This window comes from Scleropages formosus, chromosome 4 (genome assembly GCF_900964775.1).
Source record: "Scleropages formosus chromosome 4, fSclFor1.1, whole genome shotgun sequence".
Taxonomy (NCBI): Eukaryota; Metazoa; Chordata; class Actinopteri; order Osteoglossiformes; family Osteoglossidae; genus Scleropages; species Scleropages formosus.
The window spans coordinates 13,942,078-13,965,734 of NC_041809.1; the positions used below are offsets into that span (position 1 = coordinate 13,942,078).

Here is a 23,657-nt window from a genome sequence, read left to right on the forward strand (position 1 = left end):
CCCCCTCCAGCCTTACGCCCTGAGTTGCCGGGTTAGGCTCCGGTTCCCTGTGACCCTGTATGGGACAAGCGGTTCAGAAAATGTGTGTGTGTGTGTGTGTGTACACCTGAATACATTTGTGTGTCTAGGTTTCTGTGCTCACTGTACCAGAAGGAACTGCTTCAGTTCTGTCTAGACACCCATACACAACCTCTGCAAGACCAACTGCAGAAATATTCAGTGAGAACAGTTTTTTATGCTTTAATTTCACAGTACACCATTGTACTAGCTTTACAAGTCACTTTTTCTCATTATTGTGCTTATTTATTGGTTATTTCTGATTAGTAAATACCGAGACAAACAGTTCAACTTAACTTATTGTATTTATAATTTATAATATTATTGTCATTTATAATTAACTACTGTAATAATTTAATAATCATTATGGTTATAATTATATTTGAAGAAGAATTACTTTTAGATTGTAGTTTTTTAGTTTTACATTACATTTCCTTGTTTAGGAGATGCCTTTCTCCAAAGCAACTTCCAACAAGGCTCTATAGTGTAGTATCAACCTATACCTTATTCACCATGGTGACTTACAACATTAGTACTCTACACTGCTTACACTAGGTCACTTATCCATACATCAGTGGAACACGCTCTCTCTATCACTCAGATACTATGGTTGAACCTGAAAAGCATGTCTTTGACCAGAAGCAGAGAGTACATGTAAACTCTACACAGACTTAGCAGGGATCAAACCCATGTCCTCTTGCACCACCAAGGCTCTGTGAGATACACTACTCACTGCACCACTGTGCTGCCATAAACTGAGTGCATTATATTTGCATTGGAGGATCGCCACTACAGTTCATCATGATTTGTGTAGGTTTATTTGTTTGCTACCGTTACCCAGTCCTGCAGATACATCATACATAACATCCACAGGATCCACCCCTATCGAACAACTGACTCTACGCAATTACTTTTCCAGGCCATGGTGATATCCCACCTAGACTACTGTAACTCTCTTCTGTCTGGCCTTCTGTTATATCTTTAATTGTTGGCTTGGTGCTGTTCAATGCTGTGTGAAAGGTGTTGTTTGTATTTGGTTGCCAACTTGTAATTGCTGACAAGTGATTAATTGATGGCAAGTGATCGAGTTTAAATTGTACAACTTGGAATGTGATTTATAGAACTGCCACTAGATGTCCATACGTTAATTACGTTCGTCTTAGGGAAAATGTGATAGTAGTAGAGAAGAAGAGTTTGCCTCAGAGTGTGTACAAGTGGAGCGACGGATGTTTGTTGGTATTTTAATTAACTGCAACGTTGTTATTAGAAATCCCAGAAGTAGGTCTCGTCATTTGTGAACTCAAGAAGCTGCATCGGGGTTAGTGACAACACCTTCTGGCATCTGCCATCAAACCTCTACAGCTGATACAGAATGCTGCTGAACAAGTTGTGTTTGACCTACCAAAACGTTCCCATTTATCTCTCCGCCTCGTCTCTCTGCATTGGCTTCCTGGTTATGGCCTACAAAAGCATCAATGGAACTGCTCCCCGATATCTACAAGACCTGATCAATCCCTACAACCCAGTGAGACTGCTACACTCCTCCTGCTCTGCCCACTTGGCGGTCCCATGCACAAAAGGTTCAAAAGCAGAAAAATTTTCAGTTCTGGCTTCAGCATGGTGGAATGACCTCCCCCTCTCATTCAGAACTCCTGAATCTCTCTCTACATTTAAGAAGGGTCTTAAAACTCATCTCTTCCGGACTTACTTCTCCCATGATCACTTAAGTGCATGTTAATGTGTAATTGTTTATGCTCAATAATATTTTGATTATAACTTGAATAATGGATAAAGCTTTATGCAGGAACTCTTGTGATATAAATGTTTGTTACAATTTTATTTATGTGTGATGTACATTGGTTCATATGGTGCAATATGACAAATTAACTGTCCTTTGACACACATCTGCATCTAAGTCTTTCTATCTGTTGATGTAATGCACTTGTATTTTTCTGCAAGATGTATGTCGCTTTGGAAAAATGGATCTGGTAAATGAATGCTGTAAATATAAATTTAAACAGAATATTTAATAACAAAGCAAAACTGTGGATCTGGGATTTAATCAGATTTTAAAAATTTGCAGAAACTATTTGTACATTAAACTACATTTAATTATATGGTGGGGGGAGCGGTAGCACAGTGGGTTGGACCGGGTCCTGCTCTCCGGTGGGTCTGGGGTTTGAGTCCTGCTTGGGGTGCCTTGCGACGGACTGGCGTCCCATCCTGAGTGGAGCCCCTCCCCCCTCCAGCCTTACGCCCTGAGTTGCTGGGTTAGGCTCCGTGTGTGTGTGTGTGTGTGTGTGTGTGTGTGTGTGTGTGTGTGTGTGTGTGTGTGTGTGTGTGTGTGTGTAAGTAATTATATGGCCCCTGTGGCCACAGTGACTATTAACATATGTGAAATTTACAAACTGAAAAGGTGACAATCAAATATGCAGTACTGCACAAAATTAAATTCTCGATCTAAGAAATGATTTTTTCTGTACATTTAATCATGTTATTTAATCACACAAATCATGCTACTTAAAAATTTACAAAAGGATATCCCTCTTGGGCTCTCTTCAAATCTTACCACATGGCACTGTCAGGAGTTATTGGATGAGTCATGAGCACTGATTGATACTGCTGGATATGAAGGACTTCCCTGTGCTTTTACATAATGATAGCACCTCAAGAAGTAGATGAAGTCATCCAGCCCAAAGATATCACTACAGTACATTCGTAAGGATACATTCTAATTGTGTCTCATAAATATCAAAGCAAAGAATGTAGCACTAAAAAAACCTAAAAACTGAGTAATCTAGTTGAATGGGGTCAACATTAAATAGTATTTACTTCCACAACCGAAGAAACCTTTATTAACTGAACATTAGCTGTATGTCTCTTTTTTTTTTGTTCATCCTCAGAAGTAAAAGGTATCCAAGCAGCATGATATTCAAAGACTTAAATGGCATTACGTTGTTTTGTTTGAACTGTGTACTGTATTTTTACCTTTTAAAGCCCAAAATGGAAAATGTACATTTCTCTCTAAATCCAACACACACGCTAAAATTGACATGGACTTAAAATAATTATAGGGTTGCACTCATGATGTTGCTAAACTAAACTTGGTTGGATTAACCAGGCAGTGGGGTGCGGTGGCGCAGTGGGTTGGCCTGCAGTCCTGCTCTCCGGTGGGTCTGGGGTTCAAGTCCCGCTTTGGGTGCCTTGCGACGGACTGGCGTCCCGTCCTGGGTGTGTCCCCTTCCCCCTCTGGCCTTACGCCCTGTGTTGCCGGGTAGGCTCCGGTTCCCTGTGACCCCGTAAGGGACAAGCGGTTCTGAAAATGTGTGTGTGTGTGTGTGGATTAACCAGCAGCATTTTCATTTATAAATGGTAAAGTATATTCAACATTTTGAAACGTTAAACATCTGTAGGATAATTTCCTTCTTTCTTAGTGCTTAAATAAATCAATATCCTATTTTCTCTCTATTTTGAAACACAAGGAGAAAACATTTATTTTAATATATGTTGGTTTATAAAAAACATCTCACATCTCTCAAATCATCTCTTTTTAGTTAAGTTATTTTGGTAATGATATAAACTAGACTGGTGAGTGAAAATATAACAAAGTTCTGTTAACGATCACAATGAGAGAAGAATGTTACAGTTGAGAACAGACCAATATTAGGCTCATTATAAAAGACTGGTACCCTGCAGCAGCGTCACATTGTACATCAGTGGGTACACTTCAGTTGAACTAGTTTTCCACATGTTGTGTATGTGTATCTGATTACATCCATAAAGCAGAACCTGTTTTTAACATCTGTACCTTTGACTGCAGGTAGGTCTAAACAGCTGTGTTGCTTCATGACATGATCAGATGGAGATTGCAGTCTAAAAGGAAGAAACCTGGTTTCTTGTACAGTATGGCATAACTGAAGCATTAAACACCTATGGTTTGATTGTAAAACTACGATTTCAATATTTCTAAAGTTAATGAGATCAACCCCCCACCACGGTGATTATGTTGAAAGAAAATGGGGGTTTTTTTGTATATAAAATATACACCAGTCCTTTTACATCATATATGGTTTACTAATTTTGAGCTCATATTTAGATTAGTCTGACCTTTACAGAATGCCACCAGGTACTGAAGAGTCTCAGGGAACTCTTATACTATATGCAGCCTATGCTTCAGCATGTCAGGAAAGTGATCCTTTCATATGAGGTAATGCAAATGGATTCTACACTAATCTTGAACTAACAGTACAAGACTAAGAGTACTGGGAGAATTTGCATATTTCCATCCATCTATCGTTAACAACCGCTTTTCTCAAGCAGGATGGCAGCGAGCCTTACCCAGCAACACAGGGTACAAGACTGAAGGGGGAGGGGAAACACCCAGGACAAGATGCCAGTCTGTTGCAAGGCACCCCAGACAGGGCTCAAACCCCAGACCTGCCACGCAGCAGGCACTGGCTGAACCCACCATGCTACCCTCCCCCCTAATTTGCATACTTCTGTACAGTAAATGTGCTTTCTCTGAGTGTGAGCAAGGGACATTTGTTTTTTACACTGAATGGTGCTCTGTGGTACAAATGTTTGTTGTGTACAGTGCACGGTCATGTAGGGTGGATGGTGTTCTCTGGATGACACTGCATACAATGGATGCTTTTGTCTACAGATATACAGATATACATTATTTACTTTTTACTCTCCAAACCATGTAGTTTCTTCTTTTTGCTCTCTATGCAATGGCAGCTTCACAGGCACTCCATCTCACAGTTGTGGAGCGGCGATACAGTTTCCTGGCTTTCTGGAAAAGTGAACAGTCTTGGCAGTTGTATTTGCTTTTGGTAATTTGAATCCTTGGATCATTGCATTAAATGTTGCATATACATTTTTACCATACTTCATAATTATATTTATTATAATTTAAGCCTAATTTGAAATATGTTCTCGCATCATGAGAAGAAACTTTACCACTGCACCACTGAGTTCCTCTTGTTTTTACAGATGATGTAGTCTTGTGTACTCCTTGATTCATTAAGTTCTTCGCTTACGAACAATACAGGGACCAAATATTGGTTTTGAAGTCACTTTTTTGCAACCATTAGTAGCAACTTGGTTGGGGTGTTGAGGAAATGTTGGTGATGCTGGGGTTAAAATTTCTGATAAATGCTGGGCATGATAGTAGTTGGTGCACATTAACTTAAAGCATAGTTGAATTGACAATTATCTCTCAGCACAAGACTATGAACATAAAGCCAAGTTTGTTAGTATCTCTGAAAGTCAGTAAGTTGAAAGCTTGAGAGGTAATTATTTATTGTAATATACATTTAATGATTTATTTAGCTGATGCTGCTCTCCAAAACAACAGTATTAAATTACCTACAATTATATTTATCCAACTGAGTAATTTCACTGGAGCAATTTAGGGTAAGTACCTTACTCAAGGGTACTACAGTCAGAGGTGGGATTTAAACCTGTAACCTTTGGGTCCAACAGCAACAGCTCTAACCTTGACGAGTGTGGTGGTGTCATGGTTAGCACAGCTGCCGTTGGACCCAAAGGGTAAAGACAAAGCCGTAAGGTTTTACATTCACATTTAGCCATAGGCAGCAACACAATTTAATTCCGTGAGCTAGTATGACCCCTCCGCGAACAGCCACCTTACTGAGGTGGAGGGGTTTGAGTGCCTGAATGATCTCAGGAGCTATGTTGCCTGGGGCTATATGTCCCTGGTAGGGTCTCCCAAGGCAAACAGGTCCTGGGTGACAGACGAGACAAAGCGCGGTTCAAAATCCCCTTATGACTATTAAATCAAGGATCTCGTTCACCCCGCCCGGTATGGGGTCACTGGGGCCCCACCCTGGAGCCAGGCTTGGGGTGGGGGGGCTCGCATGCGAGCGCCTGGTGGCCAGGTCTATGCCCACAGGGCCTGGCCGGGCTCAACCCGAAGCCATGACGTGGAGCCACTCTTCGGTGGGCTCACCACCTACCGGAGAGAACATAAGGGGCCGGTGTGTTGTGATTTGGGCGGTGGTCGGGGCCGAGTGCCCGGCCGACCCAAACCTCAGGTGCCAACTCTGGCTTTTGGGACTTGGAATGTCACCTCACCGGCGGGGAAGGAGCCTGAGCTAGTGCAGGAGGTTGAGAGATACCGTCTAGATAGATATAGTCAGGCTCACTTCCACTCACAGCTTGGGTTCTGGAACCACTCTTCTCGACCAAGGGTGGACTCTCCACTATTCTGGCGTTGCCCAGGGTGAGAGGCGGCGGGCGGGTGTGGGCTTATTAATAGCCCCCCAGTTTAGCCGCCATGTGTTGGAGTCTACCCCGGTGAATGAGAGGGTCGTCTCCCTACGCCTTCGGGTGAGGGAACGGTCTCTCACTGTCGTTTGTGCTTATGCGCCTAGCGGCAGTGTAGAGTACCCGGCCTTTTTAGAGTCCCTGGGGGGGCATGCTGGAAAGCGCTCCCACTGGGGACTCTGTCGTTCTACTGGGGGACTTTAACGGCCACGTGGGCAGCGACAGTGATACCTGGAGGGGCGTGATTGGGAGGAACGGCCTCCCTGATCTGAACCCGAGTGGTGAGTTGGTATTGGATTTCTGTGCTAGTCGCGGTTTATCCATAACGAACACCATGTTCATGCATAAGGGTGTCCATCAGTGCACTTGGCACCAGGACACCCTAGGTCAGAGGTCGATGATCGACTTTGTAGTCGTTTCTTCTGATCTTCGGCCATATGTCTTGGACACTCGGGTGAAGAGAGGGGCTGAGCTGTCAACTGATCACCACCTGGTGGTGAGTTGGATTCGATGGTGAGGGAAAAAGCTGGACAGACCTGGCAGGCCCAAACGCATAGTGAGGGTCTGTTGGGAACGTTTGGTGGAGACCCCTGTCAGAGAGGTCTTCAACTCCCACCTCCGACAAAGCTTCAACCAGGTCCTGAGGGAGACTGGGGACATTGAGTCCGAATGGACTATGTTCCACACCTCTATTGTCGGGGCGGCGGTTCGGAGCTGCGGCCATAAAGTCTCCGGCGCCTGTCGCGGCGGCAATCCCCAAACACGGTGGTGGACACCGGAGGTAAGGGATGCCGTCAAGCTGAAGAAGGAGTTCTATCGGGCCTGGCTGGCTCATGGGACTCCTGAAGCAGCTGACAGGTACCGGCGGGCCAGACGGAGTGCGGCTCTGGCAGTCGCCGCGGCAAAAACTCGGGCCTGGGAGGAGTTCGGTGAGGCCATGGAGGAAGACTTTCGGTCGGCCTCAAAGAGATCCTGGCAAACCATCCGGCAACTCAGAGGGGGGAAGCGGTGTTCTACAAACATTGTTTACAGTGGAAGTGGTACGCTGCTGACCTCAACTGAGGATGTCCTCGGGTGGTGGAAGGAGTACTTTGGGGATCTCCTCAATCCCTCCGACACGCTTTCCGTAGAGGAAGCTGAGGCCAGGGACTCGGAGGGAGACTCGTCCATTACCCTGGCTGAAGTTGCTGAGGTAGTCAGAAAGCTCCTTGGTGGCAAGGCTCCAGGGGTGGATGAGATCCGCCCCGAGTTTCTCAAGTCTCTGGATGTTGTGGGGCTGTCTTGGCTGACACGCCTCTGCAGCATTGCGTGGAGTTCGGGGACGGTGCCTCTGGACTGGCAGACCGGGGTGGTGGTCCCTCTTTTTAAGAAGGGGGACAAGAGATTGTGTTCCAACTATGGGGGGATCACACTCCTTAGCCTCCCTGGGAAAGTCTATGCCGGGGTACTGGAAAGGAGAATCCAACCGATAGTCGAACCTCGGATCCAGGAGGAGCAATGCGGTTTTCGCCTTCTCCGTGGAACACTGGACCAGCTCTATACCCTCATTAGGGTGTTGGAGGGTTCATGGGAGTTTGCCCAACCAGTCCATATGTGTTTTGTGGACCTGGAGAAGGCATTCGACTGTGTCCCTCGTGGCATCCTGTGGGGGGTACTTCGGGATTATGGGGTTCAGGGCACATTGCTACGGACTGTTCGTTCCCTGTATGACCGGAGCAGGAGCTTGGTTCGCATTGCCGGCAGTAAGTCAGACCTGTTCCCGGTGCATGTTGGACTCCGCCAGGGCTGCCCTTTGTCACCGATTCTGTTCATTATCTTTATGGACAGAATTTCTAGGCGCAGCCAGGGAACGGAGGGTGTCTGTTTTGGTGGCCGCAGGATCTCGTCTCTGCTTTTTGCAGACGATGTGGTCCTGTTGGCTTCATCGAATCAAGACTTACAGCGTGCACTGGAGAGGGTTGCAGCCGAGTGCGAAGCGGCGGGGATGAGAATCAGCACCTCCAAAACTGAGGCCATGCTTCTCAGTCGGAAAAAGGTGGATTGCCTCCTCCGGGTCAGGGGGGAGTTGCTCCCTCAAGTGGAGGAGTTTAAGTATCTCGGGGTCTTGTTCATGAGTGAGGGAAAAATGGAGCGGCAGGTTGACAGACGGATCGGTGCGGCGTCCGCAGTAATGCGGTCATTGTACCGGTCTGTTGTGGTGAAGAAGGAGCTGAGTCGTAAGGCAAAGCTCTCAATTTACTGGTCGATCTACGTTCCTACCCTCACCTATGGTCATGAACTCTGGATCATGACCGAAAGAATGAGATCGCGGATACAAGCGGCAGAAATGAGTTTCCTCCGCAGAGTGGCTGGGCGCACCCTTAGGGATAGGGTGAGGAGCTCAGTCACCCGGGAGGAGCTCGGAGTAGAGCCGCTGCTCCTCCGCATCGAGAGGAGCCAGTTGAGGTGGCTCGGGCATTTGTTCCGGATGCCTCCTGGACGCCTCCCTGGGGAGGTGTTCCGGGCATGTCCCACTGGGAGGAGGCCTCGGGGCAGACCCAGGACACGTTGGAGAGACTATGTCTCCCGGCTGGCCTGGGAACGCCTTGGGGTTCCCCCAGAGGAGCTGGAGGAGGTGTGCGGGGAGAGGGAAGTCTGGGGGGCTCTGCTTAGACTACTGCCCCCGCGACCCGGTCCCGGATAAGCGGAGGAAGATGGATGGATGGATGGATGGAGTTAGTATGAACAAAAGTACAAAAAACAACCTTTCTACATCATTCATACAGCAATCCAATAGTGACCATTCTACAAAAAAGATGATTTTTGTGAGGATGAAAGAGTTGATATTTTGCATTAATGCCATATGAAAATGAATTTCTGCCTTCAGTTTACGGGAACACTAAATGTGAATATGAGCTGTCAATTAGTTAAAAGAAAGCCAGAGTGACATACCTTGCATGACATATACCAGTGAGCCCACATCGCCTTCCTTGATGATGCAGCTGTCTTTGCCATATTCAACTGGGTACATGCAGTCCACAATCTCTTGGATCTGCGATAACTCAAGGTTCTTCATAAAGTCATTATCCAAAATCGCCTCCTTTATTAATTCTTTAGACCTGTAAATAGAAAGATGAAAAATGATTCATTTGCACAATTTGATTTGCTCCAGTTTAAATGCTGGTTTGGCAAAACATAATTGGATGGGCAGCTGTAAAAAGAAGAAAACACAGGATCGCAGTTCAAACAAAAATTTTAACAAAAAACAAAATATCCAAAGATTACAAATTTCTTCTTGCTGTATTCAGTGTTCTTTAACACTTTTTAACAGAGCTATACATCTTATGATTTAAACCCATGAACAAAGAAAAATGAAAATATGACAATTGCTACAAAAGCACAAAATATTTTTCGTGCTGGGAATACCATTTCAATTTACAATACTATCACAATATTCCAGACACTGCCAAAGTGACAGGTTGAAGTTACTACTATGTGCTATGCCTCAGGAACTACAGATCTTATATGACAACTTATTTGATAACCTCTGACTACGAATTACAATCAACATACTCCAGATTTGAAGCTGAGGGTGGGCAGTATTTAGTGTAACAGTTAGAAACATTGCCTTGTACTTCACAGACCTTGGTTTGAATCACTGCTCACACTCTTTTACTCTTGAGAAGGCTCCCTACCCTGAATTGCTTCAGCAAGAAATTCCAAATATATAGAATTGAGTAAATCATCAATAGTAGTTTATAAAACTATCCTTGTAAGTTGCTTTGGAGACAAGCATCAGCTAAATGTAATGTGTCTATGTAATGAATTATATGACAAAAAAACACACCACCCTTTGTTGTGAACAATCTGTCAGAATTATTAAATTTACATGTTTTATACATAGATTGAAGCTAAGTAAAAACTTCAGATTATGTCATATTGCATGATACATCTAATATGGTGCAATGTCTTTGCCACGAGGCTTCGTGATGCTATGCGCCCTAACCCTGCTCCCTGCTGCCTGGAAGGCATTGCACCCAACCCTCACGTTGCCTTTTTGGACTGAGCCCGGCTGGGTTACATGGGTTGCCCGGCCACCAGGCGCTCGCCCAGGAACACTTCCCTCAGGCCTAGCTCCAGGGAGGGTATATGTTGTACTCTTAGTCTCTTTGATGGGGATTTTTGGATCGTGTTAGTCTGGATCTTCACTCCACACCTGTTTGGCTTGGGAAACCCTACCAGGAGCATACTGCTCGTGACGATATAGCTTTGGCGATCCCTAGATCATGCAAGCCCTTACACCACAACAAGGCCCTGATCCAGGAAGGGAGTAATGCCACCTGAGCACCTCCCTTTGGAGGAATACCAGGCACGGCCAACTATGCCGAGGCTCCGAGGTCAGCCCAGGACCTGCTGGAGAGATTATATCTCCCAGTTGGCCTGGGACTGGCTGGGGATTCCCGGGTTGAGCTGGAGGAAGTTGCGAGGGACAGGGACGTCTGGGCTTCTCTGCTCTTCCAATTACCACTGCGACCCTAGTTGGACAAGCAGTCAGGAAAATGAATGAATGGATGGATGAATTTGTTTGTAGCAATATATTCACTCTCATTCCTCATCCACTTCCTTCTAGGTTATAACACACTAAACTCTATAGCTATAAAATATGTTGTTATATTTATTTAACTGTTGTATTATACTAAGTAAATTTAGAGGAATTTCTTGAAGATATTCTGGTGGGACTAGATTCAGGTAAACCTTATTTCCATGTAAACCAATGTATAACTGTCACTTTCACCAACTTTCTGAAATATATGACAATACAGAAACTATTTTTTTTGTTGATGTTTTAAATATGCAATGCCAAAAGTGATTGACTCATCAAATTAAATGTAATTTTTAATTCCAGCAACAGATGAGGAAAAGCAGTCCACACTATTAGCACTTGAAGAGGTAGCTCTTGATAATTATGGCATTCGGGCAGAAAAGTTATAGAAAAAAATAATGAGTGGTGAAACCCAATTATGACTCTAAAAAAGGTTTAGTTTCTGTCCATTAAATGAGAAGAAACACCACTGCCACCACTGGCTCAGTCTAATACTGTCTAAATAGGCCAACGTGAAATATGAAGAGTCTCCAGCTAGCAAAAAAAAAGTCGATAAACAAAGCTGATTCCAGAAAAAACAATACTTAAACCTAGGTTTCTCTAAAAAACAATTCTCGTATTCTCAGGAAGGCAGTCACAGTCTCATCCTCCCTGTCAGCTTTACCAAAACTTCAGTGACCAGCCTTCAGCCACTGAACTACCCAAATATGCCTGCTATCCTTCAGCGTCTGCCATCTGTTTGTAAACAGTACAATATGCATACTTTACTAATTCAATTCAATTCATTTTTATAGCGCGCTCTTCTCACACAAGGGGGTGCAGTGGTGCAGCAGGTTTGGCCTGTTCCTGTTCTCAGGTGGGTCTGGGGTTCAAGTCCTGCTTGAGGTGCCTTGCAACAGACTGGCATCCTGTACTGGGTGTGCCCCCTCTGCCTTCAGCCCTATGCCCTGTGTTGCTGGGTTAGGCTCTGGTTAGCTGCAACCCCTACTTGGGGCAAGCAGTTTCAGTCAATGTGTCTGTGTGTGTGTCTTCTCACACAGAGCACTTTAACACAGGCATAAAAATAAACTAACGTGATAATCAGCAAGCTTACTTATGTAACATCATGTATACTGCTAGTTCTTACTGAAATACAAAAATAATGTGTGTAAATTCATTTTTCACTAAAGGATGTCCAATCAGTTACTTGGATAAGTAGGGAAAGGTCAGTGGAAGGATGACATCTTACAAATTATTCTTATGCTAATGAGGCTTCAAAGGTCTGCTGAAATATCTAGCACATTTTTGAATGGGAAAAAATATGCTGAACAACAGCTGTAATTTCTATCAGACAAAATGCAGTTTTTTTCAGACAGAACTTATTGCCTATATGGAAATTAAGCAGCTGGAACAGCACTGACGTTACTAATAACCTTACTTAATAGCTCTAGCCTAGCAGCTTTGATATGAAAAAAAAATTAGTTGAAGTTAAGTTCTGATGCTATATGATCTGCACAGATAGAGTAACAGTCAGACAGATTACTCTGAAGTACTCACATTTATATGGTGCATGGGAATAAAGAAGTACTTCTTAAACAAAGGAAATATTTAATATTAATATTTAAACTGCCATGATGGATGAGACATAGCATGATGAGCTGGGGATTCAAGATACCATATAGCACCAATATCATTATTACTTGTTAACTGGCTTAGAATTGTTACTTAATTTAGAATGCCCAGAAGGGGTGGGCAGCCACTGGCCCTTGGACCCCCAGAGGTTTTTTTCTCCCTCGATTTTCAGTTGGGAGTTTTTGTTCCTTTCCTTTATGGCCAGTAGGCTTACTCATAGCCTTATAGAAGCATTATCTTATGATATTCAGTAGTCAACTGTCTTTTTGTTTCTTATCTGATGTATTTGTTTTTCTTGCCTTATGCCTGTGTTAAAGCGCTCTGTGTCACTGCGTGAGAAGAGCTCTCTCTAAAAATGAATTGAATTGAAATATTTATCATTTCTAGGGGGTGCGGTGGCGCAGTGGGTTGGACCTGGTCCTGCTCTCCGGTGGGTCTGGGGTTCGAGTCCCGCTTGGGGTGCCTTGCGGCGGACTGGTGTCCTGTCCTGGGTGTGTCCCCTCCCCCTCCGGCCTTACACCCTGTGTTACCGGGTAGGCTCCGGTTCCCCGTGACCCTGTATGGGACAAGCGGTTCCAAAAATGTGTGTGTGTATTTATCATTTCTTTCTTGAAAATCTCCCTCTTTTTCATTTTGCCTTTTTTAACCCTTTTTTCTTTTATAAAGGGAGATTTGCATCAGTTTTGCTGTTAGGTCTGGGTCTGAGAACTAACCCAAACAGTTACCCTTAAAAGGGAAAATATGTTCTGTTGGGGGGGCTGATGGACACATTCTGCAGGGCTTCATAAACCCTACTAAAGAATTACCATACTGGTCACACTTTACAGTCTGGCATTATTTAAGCATGTTTTCATTTAAACTGAACAAGACCACAATACAGTAAGATGAAAATGTTAAGAAAAATACTTTGTTGACATTATTTGTATTTTTAACTTTTCACTAACTTTTATGACCTGATAAACTGAAATTACAACATACAATGGAACTAATATTGCAAGTTTCCAGTCAGGCAGCATTTCATTAATCTGCCCAGCTGTCCAAATGACTAAAGACGTCTAGGACCGAGCTCTACCCTAACCTCAAAATTCTGTCATTGTTTAATGTCAACTTGTTTGAGAAGATGAAATCCAGAATGTTTCAACATCATGAATACCTTTTGCTTTCTGAAAGACTAAAAGGATGGGTTCCTTTCTCCTGTGACCACCCTCCCACAACTGATTCATTCAGGAGAGTTAGAATACACACTCTAATGACAGAACTTACACTGTTTTCAGAATCTTGCATTTAAAGAACCTCATACTTCTTAGTTAGAGGCTATATTCTTATATGTGGTTGTGAGCATTGCTTATATTGTGAAATTTACATTTATTCATTTAGCTGACACTTTTCTCCAAAGCAACTTACAATGTTAAGGTTACAGTTATTTATCCATTTATACAGCTGGGTAATTTTACAGGAGCAATTGAGGGTAAGTACCTTCCTCAAGGCTACTACAGCCAGAGGTGAGGCTCAAAGCTGTGACCTTGGGGTCCAAAGGCAGTTGTTCTAACCACTACACTACCAGCTGTCCCATGCATATTTATACATACATGGTTGTGAGCATATATTAAATTTTGAGAAAAAGTATGTTCTTATCAGTGATACATGTAAAAAAGTATGTGTGATGCCATGAGCCATTCATTATGTTATTATCAGTAGTAAGGCCTACATCCCTGGAGGACTGGAAAATTAATTTCTCAGGCACACTAGAAGTTCAGTTCTTATTTGTTTAGCAGATTCTTTTTTCCAAATCAACATGCAATGTTAATTTACCTACAATTTTTTACCCATTTGAAGAGCTGGGTAATTTTACTGGAGCAATAGGGGGTAAGAACCTTGCTCAAGGATACTACAGCAAGAGAAGAGGTTCAAATCTGCAACCTTTGGGTCCAAAGGGGGCAGCTCTAACCACTACACTACAAGCTGGACTAATTGCACACTCATATTTGTACATATCTGGAATAAACTAAAAGTTATGGATGAGCAAAAAATACAAGCTTGGGTCGACAATCTTAACTGGTTTAATTTTTTTATCCCTTAAAAACACACACACACATTTTCAGAACTGCTTGTCCCATACGGGGTCACGGGGAACCGGAGCCTACCCAGCAACACAGGGCGTAAGGCCGGAGGGGGGAGGGGACATACCCAGGACGGGACGCCAGTCCGCCGCAAGGCACCCCAAGCGGGACTCGAACCCCAGACCCACTGGAGAGCAGGACTGTGGTCCAACCCACTGCGCCACCGCACCCCCCGCCCCTTAAAAACATCTACCAACAATTTGACCTGAAGAAAGAGATCGCCGCATACAGTATATGACTGTATCATTAAAGATCATTTTAAACACTAAAACAAAGCCACAAATATCAAGGTACAGTTAAATGTTACTGGTTGGACTGAGATCAAAAGTATTCAGGTACTACAGAAACAGGAAGTAGGTATTAATAAAATCAAAAAAGCACAGAACTTCACCTCCAGCAGCAGTGGGTCCCAGTAACCCCCATTCAAGCAATATGCTCTCATTTGGATTTCTTTTTGACTGATCCCTTACCTTTGACGAGTTTTCCAAGGGTAACCTTTGAAAAAGACAAGGGTCATGATAGCATAGCTTGCAGGATGCTATGGATGCTCACCCTGCTCCACCACAGTAAAGTTGCAATGATTTGGGTATCCAGTTAGAATGCCCCCTGGGCAACTTTCCACCAAAGGGGAAGTAGAGTCAATTTGTTCTACATACACATTGTCTGAACTGCTTGTCCCATACAGGGTCACAGGGAGCCAGAGCCTAACCTGACAACACAGGGCATAAGGCTGGAGGGGGAGGGGACACACCCAGCAGAGGACACTAGTCTGCCACAAGGCACCCCAAGCAGGACTCGAACCCCAGACCCACCCAAGAGCAGGACCCAGTCCAACTGACTGCATCACTGTGCCCCCCAGTTTGTTCTGTGTGGTGCTAAAATATTCAACAAATATGACTGCAGAGTTCAACTTACCTTTTGTACAGAAAAAACATCACTAATTTGCCACTTTTGAGATTAAAGGTGTTGCCCAAAATGGTGTGACCACACAGCAAAAATATAGAGAAGAAAATCATCAGTCCTCTAGAGTCAGCAAGTCCAGAACTGGATTCAGCCAGTAAAGCCAGGAGAAGAAATTGACTCTATTCCCATATGGGGGAAAAGTCAGTGTGGGGAATATATGGTCCCTGTGGACAGCATGAATAATTATTGTTCTTCCACCAGCCTCTCTCAGCCATTAGTGTACAAAACTGTGCTATGTCAATGAGTAATTCATGGTAGCCAAAGTTAGATGAGGACATTGCAAGTCCAGTGGCAAATATGATCATCTATAACGAGAATTCTATTTCATGTACAAAATGATCACAAAGGTATGCTTATAGAAAGAAAAAAAATCTCCTCAGTAGCATCAGATGTGCATTTACAGCAGTTGGAGAATGTCCTAAAAATTCAGAAACATTACCTTTTAAAACTGATGTAAATGCTGTATAATTCTTTTGTGATGGTGTCAAGTTTTAGAATTCAGATAATTGAGGTAAATAAAAAAGCATAAATGGAACTGTCTTTGAGTCAAGCCTCTTCTATTTTAACTGTTCAAAGTACACACATTTTCAGAACCGCTTGTCCCACACGGGGTCACGGGGAACCGGAGCCTACCCGGCAACACAGGGCGTAAGGCCGGAGGGGGAGGGGACACACCCAGGACGGGACGCCAGTCCGTCGCAAGGCACCCCAAGCGGGACTCGAACCCCAGACCCACTGAACACGAGGACCGTGGTCCAACCCACTGCACTGTTCAAAGTAATCTGAACAAAATGCCTTAGACGAGTATCCTTGCAGGACTAACTACAAGGGTTACTCTTTCATTTTTCCAAAATAGTGATTTTGGAGTGCTGGACTCTTGTATACTCGGGAAGATCTTGTTGCTGTTCACAGGATGTGAAATTAAGAAAGGGAATCAGCTCGAGATACTATTAATATTTATAATATTTCTAGTGTTTGCATTGCTGTGAGCAGTTTTTGAGAGAATTCATTTAATGATGGGATAGGACTAATGTGGAGTCATTTCGCATATTTATCTAATTTTTACGGACCGTTTTTGAGACAGAACATTTTCGCTCATAATCACAGCTGGTTGGAATTTAGATGAAAATTTGTATGTTTCTCATTGAAGCCATATGGAAACTTTTTATGTCTCATATCTATACAGTGTATGCAGAAGAGCCCAGCAGTGAGCCGTGAACCCGCCGCAGTATCCATCGAGTACATCGCTTATATTATTAAATCACTAAATCACTCGCGGGGGGCGCGGTGGCGCGGTGGCGCAGTGAGTTGGACCAGGTCCTGCTCTCTGGTGGGTTCAAGTCCTGCTTGGGGTGCCTTGCGACGGACTGGCGTCCCGTCCTGGGTGTGTCCTCTCCCCCTCCAGCCTTACGCCCTGTGTTGCCGGGTTAGGCTCCGGCTCCCCGCGACCCCGTATGGGACAAGCGGTTCAGATAGTGTGTGTGTGTGTGTGTGTGTGTGTGTGTGTGTGTGTGTGTGTGTGTGTGTGTGTGTGTGTGTGTGTGTGTAAATGATTCGCATAACTGAATTTTCCAGCGGTGGTCTGTAACCGTGGAAATGGCAGAAACAGAGCTAAAAGCAAGAGGTTCATCGCAAGTGAAAGAAACAGAACTTGAGGAAAATAAAAAAGTGAACGAATGAATGGCTGAAATGCCGGATTTCAACAATCAGGAGTGTCGCGCGGTACAAGTTACGAGCGCAGCGGGAAGAAGGGAGCGGGACGTACGGCAAGTTCTTGGGGTAGAAGGGCAGGGTAAGGTGGCTGATGTCTTGGATGTCCAGCGCTGTCGGCTCCGCCGAGATGGCCTGTCTCTTGGTCCTCTGCTGCTCCTGCAGGATGCTCCTCTTGCGGACCTGCTGGGTGCCTGGGATCATGACGGAGCGGTACTTATCCAGCTCGTTCTGGAGTTTCTGGATGAGTTCGTCCTTCTGATCGAGCTCCAGCTCGAGCTCGTCGATGAGCGCGTCTCTCTGCCGCAACTCCTCGATCTTCTCCTGTAGCGCGTACTGCAGGTCCCTCAAGGTGCCCATGGCTGCAGAGCCACTGCACTCCCAAACTTCCCCAAAAGCCCCGAGAGAGTCCCTTCTCTTTCTCCGATCGCAAGGAACCCGACTTCTCACTGCGGACACCACTTGGAAAGACTCTGTGGCTTCCGATTCTGTCCTTAGAAGAGCAAACACCGGAGCTCAGCTGTCAGAACTCCGGTTAAATGGTGTAAAACCCCCTGGTTTCCCTGGTTATAATCCTTCTCCAAGCCTGTTCTGAGGACTAGTGATGTGCCTGCAGAATGCTGCAGCTCAGTGTATTCAAATGAGAGATGAGCAAGAACATGGGATACATGAAGATTTCTTCCACTGTCTCTGTCAGTCCATAAGGTTACGGGCTCCTTTTACTCCACTCCAAAGTAAAAGGAGCCATATATGGCATTTAGACACGCACACTGGCTGAAGCTGCTTGTCCCAAGTGGGGTCACGATGAACCAGAGCCTAACTCAGCAACACAGGGCATTGGGCTGGAGGGGGAGGAGACACACCCAGGACAGGACAGGACACCAGTCCGTCACAAGGTACCCCAAGCAGAACTTGAACCCCAGACCTGCCAGAGAGCAGGACCCAGCCAAGCCTGCTGCGCCACCGCACCTCCATTATATGGTACTTAATTCAGTGCAATTTAATACTGCCCTTCGTACTCTAAGTGAGGAGAGTAACTGTAATTGCTAGAAAGATACTCTGAAATGTGAATTCTCTTTCTTAGAAGTGTGGCATTACCTTTTCCCTCTATTAATGGTATAGGTGCTATGCAAACTGGTTACAGTATTATCATAATAAGAACCTTCCTGCTATTTACACCTCCTTCCCGGAACAGTAAGGTGTGGAAAAGGGACACTATCAGCAGCTAAAGGTGTGACAGAAATGGTTACACTGGTTGCATTTTTTTTTTTTTCATTTAGTTGACACTTTGCTCAGAAGTGACTTGCAGTGTTAAACTACTTATAATTACTTACCCATTTATACTAGTGGGTAATTTTACAGAAGTAATTTCAGGGTATCTTACTTAAGCATCTTACAACTGAAAATAGAAATTGAACCTGTGATTTCTCCATCCAAAGGCAACAGCACTAACCCCTGCACTAGAAACTATTTCACAAGAAACCAGCTTCAGATATAACCAAAATTTTTCCTGGATTTTTAAACAAATACATATAACCATCAAAACAATCAGGGAGCCTACTGAATTTTCAGTTAATATAATAAGAAATTATCTGGGGAAAAAAGAGGAAAAAAATCATCCAAAATAATCATCTAATTGCATATTATATTTTACCTAGCTATTGTTTTCAGGAAATATTCATTGCTATACAGTCAGAGACTCTTGAGTACACCTGTCGAGACCTCAGTGCTTCTTTGCGCATCATTTTCATAACTCCAAAGCAATATCGGCACTGCTGAATTAAATTTATGAGTAATATCGTCTCTCAGAGAGATACTGAAGTCCTGCATGGATTACACGAACTCGCCTGGGGTTGATTTAACACTTTTTGTTTCAATTCTCCAATTCTAAAGAGAAGAACCACCATCTGTTTTCCAGCACTGGTCCAAGCAAGAGACGAGTGCTTATTCTTACATCCCACATACACTCAGCACAGAACTGGTCCCACTGCCCCTCTGGCTTTCGGGTATCCTTCCATAGACTGTTCTTGAGTTTAAGAGGCATTAAAGATCTGAAAGAGGTTCTAAAAAAACTACACACTTTAAGTTAAATGATTTTTTCAGGAGCAATGTGTAGACTAACAGTATTGACACTGGGAGGAGGATCACAAGCGCCCTCTACTGGGCAAATGAAAGGAAAACATCGTGAGAATAAGTTTGTTATAAGAGATTTGGTGCTCTTTTCTGGGGTCTTTACCTCTACTATTATACCTTTTTTTTACTATTACTGTATTAACTTGAAGGGCATTTTGTCAGACAAAGACAAAGACAAGGGAACACAAGCTACATCTAGCTTCTGCTATTATAATGTGTTGATAGGACATTTTCAAAACATGATAAAAAGTGTTCATTCAGCACTACATTCGCTACCTTCACAATTCACTTTTCAGCTGTAAGTATGTGTAGCTGTATAGCTCTCATACTTCATATATTGCCTTGTAAGAAACATCAGTTTTTCAGTGTTAGAGATTATATTTACATTTACATTTATTCATTTAGCAGGTGCTTTTCTCCAAAGCGACATACATCTCAGCAAAAATACAATTTGTGCATTACATTAAGAGAAAGAGACATGACTGCAGACATGTGGTTCTTAAGTAAACCTAGTTTGCTACTATCACCTTGATGCACCGATGTTCATCAATCGAGTAGGTGCATAAAATGAAGGATAGATGAATCCTGATGACCTCCTACCAATTTTTTTTTATTTTTTTTTTTTTAAGAATAAGGTGCACAAACAAACAATCACATACAATGCCGGAGCAGCAGCTGTATAAAGGCCTATCTGGGGAAGATCATGAAGTTACGGTGCATGAACTTTTACACCACACATGAGCTGGAGAGATTGTGGGCGGGTCCAGAAAACGTAAGTTTTCAGACCCTTTTTTAATGTAGACAGTTTCTGCAGTTCTGAATGAGAGGGGAAGGTCATTCCACCACAGCGGAGCCAGAACTGAGAACCTCCGTGCTTTCCCTTTTGTGCACGGGACTACCACTCAAGCAGAAGGAAATGAGCGAAGGGGTCTGGCTGGGGTGTAGCGGTTGATCAAGTCTTGTAAATAGCTGGAAGCAGTTCTATTGATGCATCTGTAGACAATAACCAGGGTCTTGAATTTGATTCGGGCAGCTATAGGAAGCTAGTGCACAGAAATGAGTAGAGGAGATTCATAGGAAGGCTTTGGCAAATTAAACACAACTCATGCAGCATCATTGTGTAACAGCTGAAGAGGTTTGATGGCAGTAGCAGGAAAGCCACACAGGAGGGAGTTGCAGTAGTCCAGACTGGAAGTCACCATGACCTGGACAAGTCATGGTGAATCAGTTGAGAGGTAGGGACAGATCCTACGAATATTATGCAGGATGTATCTGCAGGACCGGGTTGTGGCTTCGATGTGCTGAGAGAACGACAGACTCGCATCAAGCGTTACTCCCAGACTCTTGGCTGAGGAGGTAGGCAAAATAAGTGAGTTGTCCAGTTTGATTGATAGATAGTGACAAAAGGACAGGCCAGCTGAGAGGTGAAGAATCTTTGTTTTGGAGAGGTTGAGCTGGAGCTGGTAATCAGACATCCATGCAGAGATGTTCGACAGGCAGGCAGCAATGAGTGCGGAAATGTATGACGCTCCAGATGGAAAGGAGAGGAAGAGCTGGGTATCATCAGCATAGCAGTGATATTTGAATCCATGGAAGGCTATGACCGGGCCGAGGGAGGAGGTGTAGATCGTGAAGGGAGGCAGGAGGTGTAGATCGAGCTCGTTCAAGTCTTTGAATTATAAATCATCAGTAAGAAACAAATATTATCACCTCTGTTATTTAAACAAAATAAGAAAGTAGAAAAGTCAGAAAAAAATTGTCACATGCTTTGGACCTCTAGCGACTCCCATTGGTTTAGTTGTTTCTGAGGCTGCTGGATAACAAGGCTGATAAAATGGGATTTTATTTACATTTACATTTATCCATTTAGCAGACGCTTTTGTCCAAAGCGACGTACATCTCAGCAAACGTACAGTTTATGCATTACATTAAGAGAAGGAGACATAGCTGCAGACATAAAAGTCTCAAGCAAACCTAATTTGTTCCCTACCACTTCCTACACCGAGGTTCATCATTCAAGTAGGTGCATAAAACACAGACAAATCTCGATACCCACAACAATTTTTTTTTTCTTAAATATTATAAGATACTTATAGGTGACTCTCCCACCGGAGAGTAGGACTGCGGTCCAACCCACTGCGCCACCGGTGGCGCAGTGGGTTGGACCACAGTCCTACTCTCCGGTGGGTCTGGGGTTCGAGTCCCGCTTGGGGTGCCTTGTGACGGACTGGTGTCCCGTCCTGGGTGCGTCCCCTTCCCCCTCCGGCCTTACACCCTGTGTTGCCGGGTAGGCTCCAGTTCCCCGTGACCCCGTAAGGGACGAGCGGTTCTGAAAATGTGTGTTATAAGATACACAAATGAGTAGTACAATACCAGAGTAATGGTTGAATGAAGGTTGTATCTGGGGATGCTTCTGGAGTTACGATGCATGAACAGTTACACCATAAATGATCTGAAGAGATCTTGGGCAAAGTGGATCTGGAAACGGTGGGTTTTCAAACCCTTCTTGAATATAGACAGAGTTTCTACAGTTCTGAGTGACAGGGGAAGGTCATTCCACCAGAACTGAGAACCTCTGAGCTTTACCTTTCGTGCGCGAGACCACCAAGCGAGCAGAAGTAGATGAGCGAAGCCTGGCTGGGGTGTACCGGTTGATCAAGTCTTGTAAATAGCTGGGAGCAGTTCTACTGATACATTTGTACACAGTAACCAGGGTCTTGAATTTGATTCGGGCAGCTATAGGAAGCCAGTGGAGAGAAATGAGTAAGAGGAGATACATGGGAGCGCTTTGGCAAATCAAACACAACTCGTGCAGCAGCATTCTGTAGAAGGAAGACCACACAGGAGAGAGTTGAAGTAGTCCAGATGGGAAGTCACCATGGCCTGGACAAGTAGTTGAGCAGAGTCAGTAGTGAGATAGGGAGAGATCCTACAAATATTATGCAGGATGTATCTGCAGGACCGGGTTGTGGCTTCGATGTGCTGAGAGAATGACAGACTCGCATCAAGCGTTACTCCCAGACTCTTAGCAAAGGAGCTAGGCGAAATGAGTGAGTTGTCCAGTTTGATTGAGAGCTCATGACAGGAGGACAGGCCAGCTGTGAGGTAAAGAATCTCTGTTTTGGAGAGGTTGAGTTGGAGGTGGTGATCATACATCCATGAAGAGATGTCCGACAGGCAGCAATGCATGCGTACGGAGATGTCTGACGCACCAGGTGAAAAGGGAAGGAATAGCTGGGTATCATCAGCATAGCAGTGGTATTTGAATCCATGGGAGCTATGACCGGACTGAGGGAGGAGGTGTAGATGGAGAAAAGAAGAGGATCCAATACCGAGCCCTGCGGAACACCGGTTGAGAGAGGCAGAGAAGAAGGACAGGAGCTCTGCCAGACCACTTGATAGGATCTGTCAAAGAGGTAGAACTCAAACCATCTAAGTGCCACACCTTTGATCCCAAGCTGGTTAAGAGAGGAGAGTAGAATCCGATGATTTACAGTGTCGAATGCTGCAGACAGGTTGAGGAGGATGAGGACCGAGGAGAGGGAGGCAGCTCTAACAGCTTGGAGAGCGTCAGATACTGCCAGAAGGGCAGTCTCAGTGGAGTGACCAGCTTTGAAACCAGACTGATAACCATCAAGGAGATGGTTCTGCGTGAGGAAATCGGACAGCTGATCATATGCTGCCCGCTCAAGAGTTTTAGAAAGGAAGGAGAGGAGAGAGACCGATCTGTAATTTTCAACCAGATTGGGGTCCAGGGAGATTTTTTTTTACAGAGGTGAAATTAGAGCAGTTTTGAAGGCAGCTGGGAAACAGTCAGAGGAGAGTGAGGAGTTGATGATAGAAGAGATGAAGGAGGAGAGTTGGGGGGAAATGTTCTGAAGGAGTGATGATGGGATTGGATTAAGCGAGCAGGTGGTGGCTCTGCGCAATATCAGGAGGTCAGCAACTTCAGATTCGGAGAACGGCTTGAAGTTGGAGAGGATAGCCTTGCAGGGAGGTCCAGCGGAACGAGAGGTGTGAGAGAAGAAATAGTTAGTAGAGGGTGCTGCAGGTGTGGCTGAGTTGTCTGGGGTGATCCAGGTTTCACTGAGGGCCAGGAGGTCCAGTGAGAGATGGGAGGCATAGGCTGGTATGAAGTCAGCTTTTCTCACAGCAGACTGGCAATTCCAGACTCCCATAGAGGAAGTAAA

The 23,657-nt window shown here is 44.4% G+C and overlaps 1 protein-coding gene across 2 annotated transcripts in view; it reads right to left on the reverse strand.

Annotated features, from left to right (window-relative positions):
* Positions 1-23,657, reverse strand: part of LOC108932765 (cGMP-dependent protein kinase 1-like) — a 101,191-nt gene that overhangs the window by 71,103 nt on the left and 6,431 nt on the right. The window contains exons 1-2 of one of the 2 annotated variants that reach the window (XM_018749335.2): positions 17,390-17,896; positions 9,280-9,446 (exon numbers count right to left, since the gene is read on the reverse strand). In XM_018749335.2, the coding sequence (XP_018604851.1) occupies positions 9,280-9,446; positions 17,390-17,694 (472 nt within the window). In that variant the 5' untranslated portion in view covers positions 17,695-17,896. Of the gene's footprint in view, positions 1-9,279; positions 9,447-17,389; positions 17,897-23,657 lie in introns of those variants that run through there. The other variant, XM_018749336.2, reaches the window with a different exon arrangement.